The sequence below is a fragment of the Ascaphus truei genome, chromosome 10 (genome assembly GCF_040206685.1).
Source record: "Ascaphus truei isolate aAscTru1 chromosome 10, aAscTru1.hap1, whole genome shotgun sequence".
NCBI lineage: Eukaryota > Metazoa > Chordata > Amphibia > Anura > Ascaphidae > Ascaphus > Ascaphus truei.
Window position 1 is genome coordinate 36,550,046 of NC_134492.1, and position 20,418 is coordinate 36,570,463.

General features: G+C 46.3%; 1 protein-coding gene across 1 annotated transcript in view; it reads left to right on the forward strand.

Annotated features, from left to right (window-relative positions):
- The window catches only part of LAMC1 (laminin subunit gamma 1), an 81,838-nt gene that overhangs the window by 42,807 nt on the left and 18,613 nt on the right, over positions 1 to 20,418 (forward strand). The window contains exons 2-16 of the mRNA XM_075616572.1: positions 6,410 to 6,714; positions 7,635 to 7,765; positions 7,874 to 8,040; positions 9,371 to 9,559; positions 10,723 to 10,840; positions 12,126 to 12,224; positions 12,865 to 13,001; positions 13,946 to 14,068; positions 14,966 to 15,155; positions 15,642 to 15,754; positions 16,815 to 17,036; positions 17,742 to 17,930; positions 18,778 to 19,023; positions 19,754 to 19,907; positions 20,213 to 20,355. Coding sequence (XP_075472687.1) covers positions 6,410 to 6,714; positions 7,635 to 7,765; positions 7,874 to 8,040; positions 9,371 to 9,559; positions 10,723 to 10,840; positions 12,126 to 12,224; positions 12,865 to 13,001; positions 13,946 to 14,068; positions 14,966 to 15,155; positions 15,642 to 15,754; positions 16,815 to 17,036; positions 17,742 to 17,930; positions 18,778 to 19,023; positions 19,754 to 19,907; positions 20,213 to 20,355 — 2,526 coding nt within the window. The remainder of the gene's footprint in view (positions 1 to 6,409; positions 6,715 to 7,634; positions 7,766 to 7,873; positions 8,041 to 9,370; positions 9,560 to 10,722; positions 10,841 to 12,125; positions 12,225 to 12,864; positions 13,002 to 13,945; positions 14,069 to 14,965; positions 15,156 to 15,641; positions 15,755 to 16,814; positions 17,037 to 17,741; positions 17,931 to 18,777; positions 19,024 to 19,753; positions 19,908 to 20,212; positions 20,356 to 20,418) is intronic.

Here is a 20,418-nt window from a genome sequence, read left to right on the forward strand (position 1 = left end):
GGACTAATCGGGCCAACAGAGTTGTCAGCCTCATCGAAACAGAAGTGGTGCCCCCCCCCACTTTAATTTCTCATCAGAGGGTTGGTGGTGAAGTGATCACACAACCAGAGGTCCGGTGGCACTCTGCCACGATTCAAACTGAAGTCCTACTTAATGTAGGAATAAATAGGAGTGAAGTGAAATCCCTCATCTGATGGTGTTTATTTATTGGAAGGGGTTAAGTGAATAGTTCTTTACAGGCCACTTTAGAGGCAGAACTTGATCAACTTTGTTTTTTTTTGTGTGCGAGTTTAACCAGAAAACGTAACTTAATATCTTGTGAATGTCCGGTCTTTGAAGCTGTAAATAACATTTGGAACATTTCAGAATTTAAAAAGACAATAAAAAAATAATGGTGGGAAGAAAAAAAATGTGATAAAAATACCACTTGTGGGTACATTTGCATGTGTCGGACAGCTCTGCAACCCCGTCTTTCCCCAAGATCGCTTGGCAAACCATCCTTCCACGTGCATGTCATTACCCAGAATCCCTGGCTGCAGTAGAGCATTGTTTGCTAAGCGATAATAGGGAAAGAGCGGGTTGCAGACCTGTCTGAGATATGCAAATGTGCTCACAAGTTGTAGAATGTAAAAAATACATTCAAAATTATTGTTTAAGTACAAGTTTTTTATTTTTATTTTTATTTGTGTGTTCTAAAAGCAGGTCCTGTGCCCCACCCGCGGCAGGCTCCTTAGGCAGAGGACTAAACTATTTACAGGCATACCCCGGTTTAAGGACTCTCACTTTAATTACACTCGCGAGTAAGGACGAGTAAGGCTCAATAGGCAAACGGCAGCTCGCGCATGCGCCTGTCGGCACGTCCTGAACAGCAATACCGGCTCCCTACCTGTACCGAAGCTGTGCGCAAGCGGGGAGACTATAGAGCCTGTTACACATGCGTTATTAACATCAGTTATACACGTATATGAAGATTGCAGTACAGTACATGCATCAATAAGTGAAAAAAGGGAGTGCTTCACTTTAAGTACATTTTCACTTTACATACATGCTCCGGACACGACACATTGCGTACGCTAATGCGGGGTATGCCTGTAAATCTCTATCCTCCCTTAGGCTGCGCTTATAGTGCCGGCGACGCGACGTCGCCTGAAAACAAAAGCATTGCCGCCATCGCAAGCGCTTATAGTAAGCGCGCAGCGACGGCGGCGATCAAAAATTTGGAAGCCGATAAAATTAGATTTTTCAGAGGCTGTCGCCACATGTGACAGCCTCTGAACCAATCAATGGCCAGGTCGCCAGCGACGTCGCCGAAAAGTTCAATTATAACTTTTGCGGGTGGCGACGAGTGACGTTACCCGTCGCGCGCACTATAGGCGCGGCCTTAAGGATACAGGGCTGAGTAGGAGGTACTGGGGTGTCCGTTCACTGTCTGTTGTCTTCTCCAAAATTATAACCAGCTGTGTGTAGGGATCTCCCCTGAAAGGCTGCTACCACGTCTTTCACCATCAGTTTGGTTTTCCCAGGGTTGGAGATTGATGGGTCACCGTGTATTGCCCCTTCCTTAAGGAAGCAGGCAGTTTAATTATCACACAGCTTGATTTGTCAACAGTGCGCCTAATTGGGGCTTTTCCAGATTGCACATCTACAGTCTCCCTCCCTCTGCTCCTTCACGGTTATTAACAAACCCTCACTGGGCAAAGTTGCCCAAGTTATTCCCTTGTGGTAGGAAAAAACATAATTTACAAACAGACTTATGAGGTTTCCAAAAGCTCTGTGCTGTACTCTTCTATCAATGAAATAATGTTGGTCCACTAAAAGGTTTCAAAACCTGCATGGAATCTGCATTTCTCCAGGACCAATATGGCTGGTAGAACTTGGTCCTCCAATCTTACTAAATACCGATCTTTGTTATTTATTTATTTATAAAATATTTTACCAGGAAGTAATACATTGAGAGTTACCTCTCGTTTTCAAGTATGTCCTGGGCACAGAGTTAAGACAAATAATACATGGTTACAAATACAGTTACATAAATGAACAGGGTATACATTATATACAAGACATTGCGTGCACATTTAAAGAAAATCTATATTATGGGCGTATGAAACAGTTACAGACCAGATTAAAATGTGAGACAGCCTTAGATTTGAAAGAACTTAAACTGGTTGTGGATGTGAGAGTCTGTTACTCTGTTGTTACTTAAAGCTGCAGTTCAAGCAATATCCTGCATGTGTGGTTTTTTAATAAATCAGTTCTGTAGTAAAGAAAAAATACTTTTAGCATTTTCTGTTTAAAAAAAACAACAACTTTGAAAGACCAATTTTCTTGTATTCTATTTTTAAAAGCATGCTTGTTATAGCAACCATTTACATTCCCCATATTTAAAGATGTCGCCAAACTTTGCCGATGAATAGACGGAGAACGAATTGACCGACAGCTATGCAGTTCTTTAGGTAAGTAGAGATTGCCCACATGAAACTATTGAAGTAAAAAAAAAACGGGAGCTTGAACTGCAGCTTTAAGAAAACCGCTTATGCCTCAAATAAAACCCACACTATTCCCTATATAGATTTCGTTAGCTCTGGGTACCCCCAATTCCCCAGATACTTACTGGTTTTGTTAGCAGTGTTTCCTGAGGGAGTTTAAATGGCCGTCCAATAGGAAGCCACAGACGACATTGCAGCTTGCTATTGGCCAGGGGGACCCTCACATTTGGTGGCCATTTTTAATTCCCTGGAAGGAGCTGAAGCACCGGTAACTAAACCGCTAAGTATCTCGTGGCCCAGGAGGTCCCCTGAGCTAAAAATAGAGCAGTTCAGTTCTGGGGGTGCCCCAAATTGCTACTTTGTGTTTGGTCATAAAGAAGTTAATAGCTATGGTCCACAAATAAAAAGCACTCGGTCATGCAACCTCTGAACAGCGGGGTCAGTGTTTTGGTTTTAGAGATTAGGATATGTTTGCAAAAGATTTGTGCACAAAACCCCGTCCTGCAAAAACATCACAATGGTAAATACCAGGAAATGTACAATATATATACTGCGTTCTCCCTGGGGTGGCATATTGTAACGAAGGGAAAAAAACAGTGCCTCTGAGAAATGTCACAGCCGCAGTCACATGTAACCCCTTCCCTGCCAAAGTGCCCTCAGCCAAGATGATACACCACCAGTCACTTACAGGTTACACCGAGGACCACTCTCCCAATATCATTATAATATGATGTATTCCTTCACAGTAAAGATGAGTTATTGATGCCTTTTCTGATATACATTCATTTGGATATAAAAATGTCATGACTTTCACATATGACAGCTCTTGAATATTATTATCTAAAGGCCTCCCCCAATGACCTCCAACTCCAATCCGATCTCCATCTTTGGCGTTTCCTGCCGTACTCTCTCCCCATGTTACCCTTGTATCTGCTGTGGCTCTCCTGATATATTCAATGTATAACAAGCGGATTCGCTGCTGTTAACTGAATCTCCAGTACACCTTGTGACAGTGTTGCTTTAACAATTCAAGTGCACAGAAAATGGCAGCCAGATGAGTATTTAGCTCATGAGGTAGATGTGAGTATCCGGCTGTTGTCAGATTCTACAAATAGCACATTCTGAGACCAGCGTCTCCTAACTAGCTGTCACTCAGGCTATGTCTGCACTGGACATCCAGCGTACATCACTGCAGTACCTTTTTAGGTTTGGTTGTAACTGCACTGAGTATGTGTTTCCTGGGGGACTTACAGTGTGTTGGTTGAGTCCTTGCCTTTGAAGTGTGAAATTGATTTGAATCTCGCTGTCTGCTCCTTTCTGCAAATCACATTATTAAACCTGAAAAATGAATACAACCGCTCTGTATGCAATGTGGAGTTATACAAGTAAAATGTTATCAAAGGTATTATAATTTCACTGGATCTGTCCGTGAGACTAGTTCTCTCTTGTGTGTCCTTAAACCCCTCCGTATTGGAAGCGTTGCTTGCCCTTCCAGAGCACCATGGGTTAATCTTAACTAATTTACCTACCCCAGAGATATTCTTTTTCTATAATTGGCATCACAGCGCAGTACACAGAACTAACTGCCATAATGAATTTGCACCTTAAAGTTTATGATGCAATTACGGGGGCGACTTGCGCAATGAAACAAGGAGCTGCCATTGGCTCTCTAACGGGTTTCCACCACTTCAAAGGCCGTTCTTCTGTTACTATACCATTCTTCTGTAGGTCGGTGTATTATGTTTAAGACGCATGCCATTCCTTTACAGTGTGTGACTGTTCTCTGGCAGCGTGAGGCTATAGGATGGAACCTCATTAACCTTCAAGGAGTTGCTGGGGTCTGGGTGTTATAGTATTAATAGTGCGACTTTACACGTAACAGAATAACGTGTGTTTATATACCACCTGGTTGCATAGCACTTTTAATTCATACTAATGACCTAAACGTGGACAAGCATGGCAGTAGGGATAGCCGGCAGTATCGTGGGTTGCATAGGCAGAATAAAGATGTGGTTCATAGAAGACACGCACAACCCCGGCTAGCTCAGGACCCAAACCCACCACTGTGTCTCCGTCTCTCAAAAGGAGTGTTACTGGGATTGTGACCTAATGTATATAACAAGACAAGCTCTCCCAGCCCACTTTTGAATGGCAGGTCTTGTGATGCCCCTCTGAATGACAAGTCTATTAAGACTTCTTCCTCCATCAGAGCGGTAAAGAGAACGTTTATAGACAGTGTTAGGACTTGTGAAAGAGGGGGTAACTTGGCGTGATTTGCAAGCTTAAAATGCTTTGGCCAAAGAATTTATCTTATGCGAAGAAAAAACGATAAGTATTTGACTATAATTTGTCAGATTGGATGTAGCACTGAGGCTTTTTGTCCTTGGTTCATAGAAGAGCAGCTAAAGTAAGGGAGAGATGATGAGACTTAATGAGCACCCTTGTAGATCGGGGAAGGGGGAGTTATGAGACTTTAGAGTATAAATGAGCTCCAGGAGGCGAGCATTTTTCATAGAGGAATCGGGATTTGATACTACAGGCAGTCCTCAGTTATCCCACGGAATCCGTTCTGGAAGTAGCGTTGGATGGTGAAACCGTTGTAAAGTGAGTCCCATGTTAATCAGTGGCGGTGAGCGCTGGATAACGCATTCCGGCGTCGGAAAACAGCCCATGGGGAGGCATTGTAAAGCGTTGGATATGCCGTTCGTTGTAAAGTGAAATGTTGGATAGTGAGGACTACCTGTATAGGGCAGCAAGCTGACGGGAAATGTGAGACATTCTTCTGTAAAGGTAGTTGGTTTAACAGAACAGTGTCTGAGCCGAGGTGATAGGAACACGCCAGTTGAGGAGCGGGGGAAAAGTACTTGGGAGACCAAAATGGGAATGGTGTGGTTTTTTAAGTGTGACATCTTAACCACTGTCAGACCTGCTTATTACTTCCCGTGAGGCATTGCTATCCTGTGCCGTCTCGCGCATTGGCAGCTCAAATCGCTGCCCTGCTCAGTGATGAGGTGGTATATTGCAAGACAGGGAGTCCTGTTTGTGACGCCCACTTCCTTGCAGATGTGTCCCGACATCCATACCTTCTACCTCCTCTGCGACGCCTTCCTACTCTTGACTCCTCTCTGCACCTGTTTTCCTTTCTTCTCTCTCCTGCTCTGTCCTCCTTTCTGCTGGGAGTTTAGTTTCAGAATAATAAACACCCCGAAACGGTCTCCCCCTAACTGTGTGTGTGGCCTGGACTAAGTTCGAGTGCTGTGGGGGAGACTGTGAACCTTGCTGTGTTTAAACCTTGCTCAAAGGCTGTGTTTAAAATAGCAGCGTACAGGATTATTATAAAGCTACATCAGGAATTGCAGGGTTGGCGTCTGCTGGACGGGGAGGATTGGGAATAAGAAGTCGCTGTGGTCAATAGCAGAGTTGCTGCTGTGAAGGTCCAGGAGTTATGGGGTTGCCTCAACATTAAGTTTGCCCTTAAAGCAAACACCGTGTGGGATAGTGCAGGATTGGGTTTTGTGTGTAGGCGCACAGTGCCTAAATAGCGGGGGCTGTTGCAGGCTGTGAGTTTGTTTGCTTGTGGATGTTCCTTCCATAAGTCAACAATGAAACAGCTGGTTTGCAGCTGTGCACTTCATCCTGGGAACATTCATTCTGAACAGTTGTTCCAGATGTTCTGTGAAATTGCTGCCTGGGGGCGGCTGTCCTATTCACTATCACGCCCTGTCTGAATCTCTCTCTCATCTTTCTTTGGTTATTTCCTTTTTCTTTTAGTCTCTTGATTAGCTTTGTTTCTTCATTTCTATCTTTTTTTTTTTCTCACTCCCACTCTTTTACTCCTGAACCCCTGCACCTCCACTCCTGCACCTCCACTCCCGTCTCCTCCTCTGCCATTCACTCACTCCCATCTCTCCCTCCTTCTGCAGGGAAGACGTTTGACATCACCTACGTGCGCCTGAAGTTTCACACAAGCCGGCCGGAGAGCTTTGTACTGTACAAACGGACGCGAGAGGACGGCCCGTGGATCCCGTACCAGTATTACAGCGGCTCCTGCGAGAACACCTACCACAAGCTGAACCGAGGCTTCATCCGCACAGGGGAGGACGAGCAGCAGGCGCTGTGTACTGACGAGTTCAGCGACATCTCGCCCCTCACCGGTGGGAACGTAGCCTTCTCAACCCTCGAGGGCCGACCCAGTGCCTACAACTTTGATAATAGCCCGGTACTACAGGTACGCAGGCAGTGGGGGAATCAGGCTCATCAGCTAGCAATCACTGGGCAAGGGTAGCTCTGTAGGGTGGACATGGTAATCTACTATATATTGTGTAAAGGTGTGTGTCCGCTATGAATTTGGACACCTCTTAAAATATTGTAACCACATTTTGCATGAGATCAAGGAGCAGGTTGTTGTCCGTTTGGATACAATTGGATGCCATTGTGAATCAAGATGGCGGACGGAACCTTTCAAAACTGCGACGAATTTTAACCACATTCGGCAGAAAAGGAAATAGCTGGACTGAATTCAGAAAATCCATGTTTTGTAAATGGTCAACTTTATGTTGGACGTTCCAGAGTGGGAACTGGAAAACATTTGTATGTTTTTGCGCCTGATGGAAAAACTGAAAACATAGTTTATCCAACAGCATTAGAACAAAAATAGATACAAAAATGTTTTTCATGAAGAAACTAAAAAAAATGTAATTGTACATTTATAAATCTCCAGTATTTTGGGGTTTCTTACAATTTCCAAAGAACGGCGGGTACTTTCAGCTAGTGCTTAGTAACAGCGCTGTAGTGCAGTATGCTCTGCAGCCATCTTTAACCAGGAATGGCTTAATAAGAGCGATGGGATTGGGCTAAGAGGACTAACAGAAATGGGGAGATGCTCTGTCGGGCCGCTGTTAGAATAGTGTATTGGGAGGGTTGCTCTGTGGAGCCTCTGAAGGGGGAAGTGGCTCATTGAGTAAAGGTCTGAGATGGATGAGGCTTTTGGGTATGATGCCCTGCAGAATATATGAGATGTGTGCACTATATATGATGCTCTGCGGATCACTAACCAAGATGAAATCGGTGTGTTGTGCTCCACTGACGCTGTGAGGAGCAGCTCTGCACAAGATGATGATATGCATTTTTCTCTGCGGACGTTTGCAGGAATGGGTAACGGCCACAGATATCCGCGTGACCCTGAACAGACTCAACACGTTCGGAGACGAGGTCTTCAGTGACCCCAAGGTGCTCAAGTCTTATTATTACGCCATTTCCGACTTTGCTGTAGGGGGCAGGTGAGTGCGTTCCAATGTCTGTATCTTCTTGGCGTTCACATGTGTATTATTGCCCTGTCACACCGTGTCCCTCCTTTTCTCTCCTTCCCCTGCCCCCTCCTGCATCAGGTGCAAGTGTAACGGACACGCCAGTGAGTGTGTACGCAATGACTTTGAGAAGCTGGTGTGTAACTGCAAACACAACACGTTCGGTGCTGACTGCGACAAGTGTTTACCCTTCTACAACGACCGTCCATGGAGAAGGGCGACCGGCGAGAGCCCCAATGAGTGTCAGCGTGAGTATCCGGCTCTTTGCCACCCACGTCATATTCCAACAGTAACATTACCCATACACCAGTAAGGCCTCATGCCTGGCCCTATATGGTACCTTCATCAGAACGTTTGTGGTGGACTCTAACAGTAACAAAGAATACAGGTCTCCTCTAAGACAGAGATACAATGTAGAGCTCTACTCACACGTTCATAATCAAGTTCTCCATTTAATGTGACAGCCAAGAACAGTGGAATAACAGGACCTGACGAAAGGTCCATATGAGACCTGAAACGTTATCTTTCCTCGGTTCTTGGCTGTCGCATTAAATGGAGAACTTCATTATGAACGTGAGAGTAGAGCTGTACTTTGTGTTTCTGTCTTAGTGGAGGCCTGCACTTTGAATACATTCTTTATCTACGTTGTGTTGGCTGCACCAGCAGGACTCTCCTCGCCTGAGGCTGTTTCCCCACACTTTGGAATTGGGCCCTAACAATAATGCATGGACATATCTTCTATTTTTTTCTCAGTACATAACCATAATGGCTTCCTGCTATTAAAGCGGTAATCCAAGCCGTTAATTCTCTCTCTGATTTTTAACATGTTTGAAGCTGGGTGTCTCCGAAGCTGAACCCCATTCATTTTGGCTCCGGGCCCCCTGTTTCCGGAGATACAGACCTCCGTAGGGGGTGGCAATAGATACTCCGGTTCACTAGCTGGGGATCATGTAATGGAGAGCCAATAGGAAGCCGTGACGTCGTCAGGTTCGGCTTCCTATTGGCCCACGTGACACGGGAGCTTTAAACCATGCCGATATACCGGCACCCCCTTTTGGAGGTCTGTATCTCAGGAAGCAGGGGGTACCCAGAGCTAAAATTAACGGGGTTCAGCTCCGGAGACCCCCTGCTTCAAATCGATGTTAAAAAAATAATCATTAAAAAAAACCACGTATGAATTGATCTTTTAAGGGAACTTCGTCTAAATCTTATGATGTAATGACCTGAAAATGACAAATAAATGAACTTGACCTTTTCGCTGCCAGAGTGTCCTGCAATGCATGGTGACCGTTATATACTCCTAAGTCTCATCAAGTCCCATGTTTACTAAGGGGTTCTATTCCATTAGAAACACTTCTGTGCCGAAAGACACGTCACAGCTCATTAATTTCAATGGGACGTACGGTGTCTTCCAGCTCCGAAAGGAGAAGCCCCACTTCGTAGAGATGGGTCTCACTGATCTGATGAAGGAAGCCTCTTCATGTGAGGTTATTTGGCATCTCCCAGAATCCATCACTGCACTGTTCTGAGTATCCGCGCCAACCTGACGCGCTGCCGCCCTCTTTCTCTTCCCGACAGCCTGTAACTGTAACGGCCGCTCCCAAGAGTGCTACTTCGATCCAGAGCTGTATCGTTCCACGGGGCACGGCGGGCACTGTTCCGGATGTGCCGGCAACACTGATGGGCCAAACTGCGAGCGGTGCCGTGAGAACTACTACCGGCAGGGCAGTGATGAGCCATGCCAGGCCTGTCACTGCAACCATGTGGGTATGTGGGTTCATTTGTGTGTGCACACCTGGCTGGGCATTTTATGTAGAGCTAGTTGTGTATTCAGTTATATGTTTATATAATGGGGTCCACAGTGTATTGAGCACTGTGTATTTGTGTGCATACAGCTCGTTGTGCGTGCGTGTGTGTGTGTGTATGCACAAAATGCAGTATTATTATGTATTTTTCTATAAAACTGGTAGTGTTTTTATAGCACTGTTTGTATTTGTACAGTATAGTATATATATACTCTTGCACATAGTCTGTTCTGGCCCCAGCTTGTGTATATACACTGTATGTGTATTATTACTCTGATGCAAGCATAAATTAAGTTTATTTTCACATCCCTAATGATGATAAAATCTCCCTCAGGCCGGGGCAGAAATAACAAAATGCTTTGTAAACAGTCATGTTAAGTGTCTGGTGTCAAGTTTTACCCAGCAATGTAAATAAGTCTCCTGCTGTCTCCTACAAAGGGACCCCACAGAGAGCGCGATTATCAGACTGCAGCAACGGGGAAAAGTGCAGCAGTTTTTGGGGCTTTTTATGATTTTGCTCGATTTTAAAATGATGCCTAATTATTCCCGCGCACATTACAGAAACTCCGTCCAACTTATCCACAAGTTTGTATTTGTTGTAAAACTTCATACAGATTATTTTCATTTTTCCAACTTCACTTGAGATGCTGCTGTTGGAGATTTTTATTTTACAGAAAGGTGGCCATCTCTGTCACGTCAATGTCCTTGGATAGGAGCACTCTCGATACCCTGCCACGGGTGCAGAATCCCGCACCAGGAGGGATCAGTACATGCTACGTAACACATAAATGTAGGTACTCCACAGGTCTTCATACAAAAAAAGCCAATACATTCGCTTCTTTTGTATTAAGGCCTCTTGAGTGCCTATATTTTTGTGTCACATCTGTAATTTAACATGAAGGTTTTACTCTTTCCTCCGTACATTTGAAGGCATTAACTATATACCTTACCAAAAACACTGCATGCGGGGTAACATCGTTCAGACTGTAACGGTGAATAGAGCAGATGATATGCGTGCATGAGGCAAGCAGCTCCTCTGGACCCAACAGCTGACAATCTGAGCTATGAGAGGTACTTGCCTGCTGTCTTTGTAAAACGTATCCTCTTCGCCCCATTTGTCTGTAGGGTCCCTGAGCACCCAGTGCGATAACGGCGGGCGCTGCAGCTGTAAGCCGGGTGTGATTGGCGAGAAATGTGACCGATGCCAGCCTGGCTTCCACTCCCTCACCGAGGCTGGCTGCAGGTAATGGTCCATGCGGCAAGTAGCGCATGAACTCCTTGCATGGGTACACAGGTGTATGCAAGATATCCATATTGTATATGTAAGACCGGGGTGGCCAACTCCAGCCCTCAAGAGCCACCAACATGTCGTGCTTTAACGATATTCCTGCTTCAGCACAAGTGGCCCGATCAGTGGCTGTCATTGACTGAGTCACTGTGAGCCACCTGTGTTGAGCTTGCTGAGAATTTGTGTGCTGAAGCAGGGATATCCTTAAAACCTGACCTCCTGTAGGCCCTTGAGCACTGGAGTTAGCAACTCTGATTTAAGATATCCATATTGTAGTATAGCTGTTATACTGGAGAATATACACGTAGCATAGAAGTAAATTAAAGGGGAGGAGTGGAGAGGGCTCTAATATAATATATATTTAAGCTTAGAGTGCTGCAATATATTATATAATCTCTATTATAGCAGAGTGCTCTAATTTATATTAAATAATAAATATTATAGTGGAGAGTGCTATAATATATATGATGGGGGAGACAGTGCGCTAATATATTAGGTGAATGTACCCGGCGTTGCTCGGAATTTCTAAGAAACCAAAAAATACTGAGATTTATAAATTGATAATGAATTTTTTTAGTTTCATAATGTGAAGTCCCCTGCTAAAACAGCAACGCCGTTTCGATCGAGAGCCTCTGATGCTGCGTGTTTGTGCGACATTGTACTCTCGTCCCAAACAGTGATCTCGATCTCGCATCTTGAAGAACTTCGGCTGCTCCTGTATTTCTGCTAATGTTGCCAATTGGATTTTCAGAGTCACCAAGATTAAGTGGTAGCTTGAGGGTTGTGTGATGGGATCATGTCATTTCTGATGTCATCGGTGATGTCATTTGTGAATTGTATCCAAACATAGACAAAAACCTGCTCCTTGATCTCTGGAACCATCTTGCAAAGTTTGGTTATAATATCTTTAGAGGTGTCCAAAGGCCTAGCGAACAGACAACTTTCCAAAATATATAGTGGATATTCTATAATATATATTATCAGTGGTTGACAAATCACCAAAAAATCTACTCGCCACACAAAAAAAATCTACTCGCCACCTAGTACCAAACGTGTGCTGCTTGGGCCAATATTTACTCGCCCGAGGGTTAAATCCACTCGCCCCGGTGCGAGCAAATGTATAGGTTTGTCGAACACTGTATATTATAGTAGAGATCTAATACTCTATACTCGTCACATGTTGCAGATCAGGGCACAGCTGTATATGTTCATGCGTATGGAAACCCTTCTGTCTCTACAGACCCTGCGCATGTAACGTCGCGGGCAGCACAGACGAATGTAACCTGGAAACCGGGCGCTGCAGCTGCAAAGATAACGTGGAAGGTTTTAACTGCGAAAGGTAACGGAAGCCGTGAGGAACGCGTGCCGATAGGCCCTAACACCCTTATTTCATGTGCCGTGTAGCAGCCTTCCTCTTGTTCGAGAAGACTTCTTCACTCGTAGAAATATTGGAGCTGGAGGGTTCACAGTCTAATGAAGAGCTGCCCAAGACTTCTCGGCTCGGAACAATGGGCAGCTTGGGTGGCAAAAGGGGGCTTACCTTTAATTCCTACTATTCGACTGTCATGCTCTCCATGACAACTAATAGTGTAGATCAGGGGCGGCCATATCCAGTCCTCAAGGGCCACCAACAGGCCAGATATTGGGGATATCTCTGCTTCAGCACAGGTGGCTTTATCCACGGATTGAGCCTCTTGTGGTGAAGCAGGGACATCTCCAATACCTGGCCTGTTGGTGGCCCTTGAGGACTGGAGTTGGCCACCCCGGAGGCAGACTAGAGTTGTGGTTGTGTCCAGGAGAGGGGGTTTGTCCCGGTAGGGATGCTCACAGCACATGTCGGGACAGGGTGAGGAGAGGGTGGTGGTATATAGGCCGGTGCGTGAAGCGTTGTCGTGGTGGTTTGGATGTGCTGCTGTCTTCAGTGACTGCGCGTGGGTGTTGGCGCTAGACATGACCCTTCATCTCTTTCCATTCCTTAGGTGCAAGCCGGGATTTTTTCACCTGGACGCAGGTAACCCCCGCGGATGCACCCCCTGCTTCTGCTACGGTCACTCGTCTGTCTGCAGCAACGCTGAGGGCTACGGCGTCGCCAGCATCGTGTCCACGTTTAACAGTGGTGAGAACCCTCCTCGTCCCTAAAATTCTAGGAAACTCCCAAAATAAGACTATCTAAAATAAAATAAAAATGAATAAAAATCCTCCTACATCCTGTTAGGATCCGGCGGTACCGGGCAACACCCCTCTCTGCCTCTAGGCTTTATTCACTGTCCTAATCCAGGTGTGGGCAATTCCCGTCCTCAAGTGCAACCAGCAGGTCAGGTTTTCAGGATATCCCTGCTTCAGCACAGGTGGCTCAATCATAACTGAGCCGATGTTTGAGCCCCCTGTGCTGAGGCAGGGATCTCCTGAAAACCTGACCCGTTGGTGGCCCTTTAGGACGGGGAGTTGGCCACTCCTGCCTTATTGCTTCCCATACATGTTAAAAAAAAAAAATGCGCACGGGGAACTGTTCGTTTTACCATCGCGTCTCGCAGACCGCAGACCTCCTACTTTCTGGTCATCGTGACATTACACGTCTGCCCTGGCTGTGTCCCAGAGAATTTATTTGGACTCCAAGGCCTCTATTTTATATGCTTCTCCAGGTCAGGGAATCTCTAAGCTCCATCCATTTGAATGGAGTTCAGAGTTTCCCTTAGCTGTTAACGCGACTTCGCCGCATATTTAGAAGGCGTCGTGCAATAGCGCGGTCACTAACCTGCAGCCCTTGGACTGCCCGCTTCTTTCTGTTCATTTAATTGCAGCTGTTCGGGCAGCTAAGTGCAATCTGTCACTGAAACTCGCCTGTGGGCTCGCGTAATGTAAAGATCTGTAACACACAGGTCATAAATCCTTGCAAAATGTTGAATTATCGGGAATTTGCATGTCATTAAATGTATATTTAATAACATTTGAATACTCTTGTGGCCCGCGTCTCATACATAGTTTCCAGCCCCTCTGGAATAGTAGTTGAGTTGTGCTCCGTAGTATGTGCCGGGTTAGTGACTTGCTTCTGCCTTTCAGGAGCGGAGGGCTGGCTGGCACAGCAGCGGGACGGATCGGAATACCCTCTGTCTTGGATCTCCGAGAGCAGTGCTGTGTCTGTAACCTCCGAAAGCTACTTCCCAATTTACTTCATTGCACCTGGTGAGCATGGTGGGGCTGGGGGATGCAGAACAAGGAGGGGATCACTGTATTCCACACACAAATAGCATACATTTCCATGGGAAAAACATGTCTAGGGGGGGGGGTCGGGTCGTTTTGTCAGTTTTAAGGTTGATTTAGCATCAGGTTATATCTTCCTCAACCTCGTTGCTCCCAGAGAACAGGAAAGAGGACCCAAACAGTGGAGGGGTTATGAGCGACGTAGCAAGGTCCAGGTTGTGATGCTCTGCACATCTAGTAACTTGTGCTTTTGCTAGGTTATCATAAAATGTAATAATGCTCTGCGGCTCTTTAGTAAATGGTGAGCGTGCTGGAGTCTGGTAAGTGTATTCTAGTGTTCGGGAAGATCTGGAGCCGGAGAAAGGGATTGTTGTCGTTGCTTCCACAGGGAGAAGTGCTCTGCATATTTGTACCCGGAAATGGGTTAGTTGTGGAGCAATTCTCTGCAGGAGGCCAGTTGCAAGAGTCACAGCTGCACTGATAATCCCGTCTTGGCTCTTATGACATCTGGTGGCTAGAAAGAGAACTGCACCCAAAAGCTTAACCCAATGTAATTTGGATACTGTACACTGCGCTTCCTTCGGCCGCGTCCAGGGTGAGCGCTTTGTGGCCTGGGTAGACGTGTCAGGGGGACGTGGCCTTGACGTCACAGAGCTGGTTCGCCCTCATTAGGCGAATCGCTTGCGTGACCCGGCCGTCGCGCCACAGAATCAACTGTATTTGATTCTTTGCCTGCCGCGCGCCCCATTGTGCTGGTCTATGGCCGCGATCATTGCCTTAAGGCATTGTGATTGCGCGCGTGGTCGCACTAACCATCGCTCAGCAAAGTGTCACTGTGTGGGCTCCCTCAAGCGCAGAACCTCTTCCCCTTTCCTGCAGCAAAGTTCCTCGGTAACCAGGTGCTGAGCTACGGTCAGAACCTGACCTTCCTTTTCCGCGTGGAGCGCCGGGACACGCGTCTCTCTGCAGAGGATCTGGTGCTGGAAGGGGCGGGGCTCAGGGTGTCGGTACCGCTGATCGCGCAGGGGAACTCTTACCCCAGCGAGAGCACATTGCGTTACGTATTCAGGTGAGCGGCATCTTCCTGTACAACAGGTGCAAACCACAACCGACGTGACAAAATGTGTGTTTAGCGACGGTGAATTGGTGGTATTACAAGTACCGAAGGACTGTTAGAGAACAGGCTATGAATACCCCTTGTATAAAACTGTGTGGTCTGTGTTCGCGGCTTCGTATGACACAGTATAAAGCAACACTGCATGTGTCTTAAATGTGGATGTGCCTTGTGCTTCCGCCTGTGTGTGGGCTGAAGGGGACATTCCAAACTGCTGCTTTAACACTTGGCTGGAAGCCTGAAAAGCAGGGGTCGCCAGTACTGCGTGTCTGTGAAAACCCATATGCACTATAGTGGGTTATATATCCGCAAGGGCACAGTGTTTCTCTTATGGTAAAATGAGAGGCGCTCCAAAGCACGCCGATGAATACATTATTTACGATCTCTTGAAAGATTGTGCGCTTACCAGCAGAGCCTTGACTTTTAACACTCCGCACTCAGGCTGCACGAGGCCACCGATTATCCCTGGAGGCCATCTGTGTCGCCCTTCGAATTCCAGAAGATGCTGCAGAATCTGACAGCCGTTAAAATCCGGGGATCCTACAGTGAGCGAAGTGAGTGCCGAGTCCACTTATGGTGTTGTAGGAATATTCCTTTTTAGACTGCACACTGTTATTCTGCTATGTACAATGCGGTCTATAATATTTCATAGCAGTTCCTGTTGGTTGACTCTTGGCCAAGTTGCAGTGGAGCCAAACCACAGCCTTGAATGAAATTCTTTCATGTTACATCCCTGCTGTTTTTAGGCATTGTCTCCCGGATATACTTGATCTCTTTCGGGCCTGTGTCGTGGGCGCATGGAGTGTTGCAAGAGCTTCCAACACTGAAATATTTACTGTTATTTACTGTTAGTTTATTGCAAATACAGTATGCAGCACCTTACACAGAATCTACATATGCAATTAATTCCTGTACGTAATAGTTTGTATCCTAATATTGGAGTGAAAAGCACACGGATTATCTGACTTGCTCATGGACACAGGTTGCTGCCACGGTCCTCTGAACCAGGCTTCCAACTTGAGACACATCCATGCTTTAAAAAGGCAATCCAAGAGATGGTGTTTTAAAAAAACAATCCTTTTCATTTAGAAATAACAATACGATTGAAGCAGGGGATCTATGGAGATGAACCACATTATTTTTGGCTCTGGGGACCCCCTGCTTTCTGAGATACTTGCCTCCGTAGGGGCTGGGGTTCTTGTAATGGAGGCTTCAAAGCTCCCGCGTCCTGCAGGTCAATAGGAAGCCGTGACGTCATCCCTTGCGGCTTCCTATTTGCCCGTGTGACCAGGGCCTTTAAACAGCCCCACGATATCGGCACCCCCGTACAGAGGTAAGTATCCCGGGAAGCAAGGGGTCCCCGAAGCTGAAAAATGTGCTTGGATTGTTCCTTTAACCGAAGAGGTTCCTACTTCTGAAACCGCATATAAAGTGCTATAAATACCTGTTTTCTTAGCCTCCGACACAGGGAGATACTTGTTTACCCAAGGAGCAAGATCCTAGACGTATCCCACCGCCGCCCACCCAGCTGTTCCTTTACAGCCGACGGCAAAAGAAACCCGAGCAGCTGCTTCTTTATAATGTCCTCCTTTCCTCCTCTGCCTTTCTACCCAGGTGCCGGGTTCCTAGAGGAGGTCACAGTAGTGACCGCCCGACCAGGTGCTGGTTCTCCTGCCTACTGGGTGGAGACATGCAGCTGCCCCGCTGGGTATCTTGGGCAGTTCTGTGAGTCCTGTGCTCCTGGTTACCGAAGAGAGAACCCCAGCCTAGGACCATACAGCCCCTGTGTGCTGTGCACCTGTAACGGTCACAGCGACACATGTCACCCTGAAACCGGTGAGTGTGAAGGCCCTTTCAACTGCTGGGTTGACGGAGATAGATGCCCTAAACTTGTCAGAGGAAGTGAACAGCAAATAAAAAAATACCACGTGTGAGCACATTCACATGTCTCAGACAGGTCTGTAACCCTGCCTTTCCCCATTATCTCTTAGCACACAATGCTTCTACTGCAGCCAGGAATTCTGGGTAATGATATGCAAATGAGCCTCTGTCACTTTTTGCTACTTGTCTATTTTAACATGGATCTCTATAAGCGTATGCCTGCTGTGAGTGAAAGTGGGAACCTAGAGGGGGTGGGGAGGGGTAGATGTAGCATGATCCAAAAACTACAAGATGAGGTGCTGGCCTTGTAAGTGGGAAGAGTCGTAGAACTTCGCACACCTGACAGATAAGGGGTTATAAAGTATGGATTGCTCCTAAAGCTGTAAGATTTCCATATATTTATATCCTGAGAGATCCCCATTCATTAAACCATGCTTGTGCAGCCCCTTTAATATTTCTCAACCATGCTTGTTCGAGGACTAGTGATGTAGGATTAGAGTTCTACTCTGTGTTTGGGGTTATCCTGAAGTTGGGGTGATGGGGCTTGCTGTACTATGAGGATTGGGTGCTGAATGATGGGGAGGTGCGCGTGTACAAGAAGGGTGAACCTGAGGAGTGGGATTAAGCGGAACACTGGGTCACCCTCTGCTCTCTCTTTAGGTGTATGCGAGTGCCAGGATTACACAGCAGGTCCTCATTGTGAGAGGTGCAGTGAGGGTTACTATGGAGACAGTACGTCTGGTACCAGCTCAGACTGCCAGTCTTGCCCCTGCCCGGGTGGAACCAGCTGTGCCGTTGTGCCCAAAACTAAGGAGGTGGTCTGCACCAACTGCCCCTTGGGAACTACAGGTGAGAGCTACAACTCCAGCCACGTGTTGGACCAGTGCAAGCTGCTCACGGATTCATATTCTGAATTATTACACAGCCGTCGTCTTAACCCATTAACGCTTGGAGTAAATCATTTGTTTACCATTATACGACTAAATAGATATCCGCACATTATCAAGTGGGTGGCTACTTGTAGAAAAAGGAGACAAATGAACTGAAGTTGAAAAAAACATTTTTGTTTTATTTATATATAAATTAAGATCCTTCTTTTTGTTTCATGCTCATCTTGTTATTGAGGAAGGTTCGACGTTTGCTAATCACTGTTTGTTTCACAAAGAAACAAATCTATCCTGGCAATTAGAGGCTTTGTTCAGCACCTCCCTTGGACTACCTTTCCTTCATAAGGAAATTTCCAATTGAAACAGGGCGCCACCATATTCCCTCTGCAATGTCCTGTAGCCATATTGAAACACAAGTACAAGATGCACTTCTTGGAGGAGGTACTCTGCATTATTACTTCTCTGAAGCGGGGTTGGGGAAAGGGCTCTCTACAATCAACATTTCGGACATGACAGCAACGCTCTGAAGTGAAAGTGCTGCACATGTCGTGGTTAGCGTAGTTAGCACAGGGTTTTTTATTTTACTGTACTGCTACCTTGTAGTATACCGTTACATTTTAACGTACCTTTATCTTTTACCGGTACTGTTTATCGTACCTGTACCTTGTACCGTTTACCGGTTCACTCTGGTACCTTGTTGCTTTTTACCGCTACCTTTCACCGTACTTTTGCTTACGTTTTATTGCTTTTCAATGCAAAGTAGGAGGCAGGAGGACAGCCCCACTGACTTCCTCCCTTGTTCTCACCAGGAAAGAGGTGCGAGCTCTGCGATGACGGATATTTCGGGGACCCTCTGGGTGAGACTGGGGCACCCCGGGCCTGCCGTGCTTGCGAGTGCAACAGCAACATTGATCCCAACGCGGTGGGGAACTGCGACCGTCTGACAGGAGAGTGTCTGAAATGTATCCACAATACGGGCGGATTCTATTGTGACCGCTGCAGAGACGGCTTCTATGGAAACCCGCTGGGACCAAACCCTGACCTCAAGTGCAGAGGTACCGTGTGTGTGTGTGTGTGTGTGTGTGTGTGTGTGTGTGTGTGTATATCTGTGTGTGTGTGTGTGTGTGTATGTGTGTGTGTGTGTGTGTGTGTATATCTGTCTGTGTGTGTGTGTGTGTGTGTATATATCTGTGTGTGTGTATATCTGTGTGTGTGTGTGTATATATCTGTGTGTGTGTGTGTGCATAATATAATATTAGGGGGGTTAGTGGAGCAATGTTCTGTAGTCCTCTGTATTAGCTCTCTGACTGTCCGTGACCTGCGATGTATTGGGGATGAGAAAGAGATATGAGCAATGGGAGAAATCTGTTACACTTAACTGTAGAAACCCATTTTATGTGGTCCCACCTATTTGCAAATGTATTTTGTATTTGTTGCATTTCTTGCCGTTCTGTTCTTCCGCTGCGGGAGACACATGCTTGGCCTTTCAGAATGTTCTAGAACAAAGCAATCTCATTAACATTTAATGTTGTAAACATCCTGTGCTTTTGAGGGGAAATTAATCTTTTTTTTTTTCGCCATTAAAAGTAATAATAAAGTTGAATTAATCACAATGCGGTGGAACGGTGAATTCCGTTCTCTTTGTAACAAGAATAGTTTGTAGATTGTAGACTTATCAAAATGTGTCATTAAAGATCCCCCCTTCTGAATGAGGATGTGTGGATGAGTGCATGATGTTTCATTGCTGCCTTTATGCCGCATGTGTGTGACCTTTTGCCTATTTAGCTTGCAGCTGTAACTCCTACGGCACAGTTAGAGGTCAGAGTGGCTGTAACCAGGTGACGGGTCAGTGTGAGTGTCTCCCACATGTCACTGAACGCGATTGTTCAGCCTGTGAGCCGGGATTCTACAACCTGCTGAGCGGCCGTGGCTGTGAGAGGTGAGCGGCACCACGCTGGCAAGCAGCTTGGTCAAGGGGGGTGACTTGCACATAGGTTGGGTAATTGACATAAACTGGCTTGTTGTAAGATAGAAGATGGGTATCTGGCACGTACAGATTTAACGTGGCTTCAGGTACAATGCATCCTAATATCTACAGTGACGGGTCCCTAACTTACTAACACCATATATCAAAAAAAAGAACTACCTACCATGCCTCCCAGACATAAGTACCTTCCTGGCATGTGCCGGACCTCGAATATGCAGCGTCTGTTTAATTGTTGCTTAATAATATTCTATCACTAGGTGTGAGTGCCACCCCCTGGGCTCCACTAATGGTCAATGTGATATTCGTACCGGACAGTGTGAGTGCCAGCCAGGCATCAGCGGGAAGCGCTGCCAGCGCTGTGAGCCCAACCACTTCGGCTTTGGACCAGAAGGATGCAAACGTGAGTTTGATTCAACTGCTAGGAGCTCAGCGGCTTCCCTTTGTGTTTACCATAGAGCGGCTC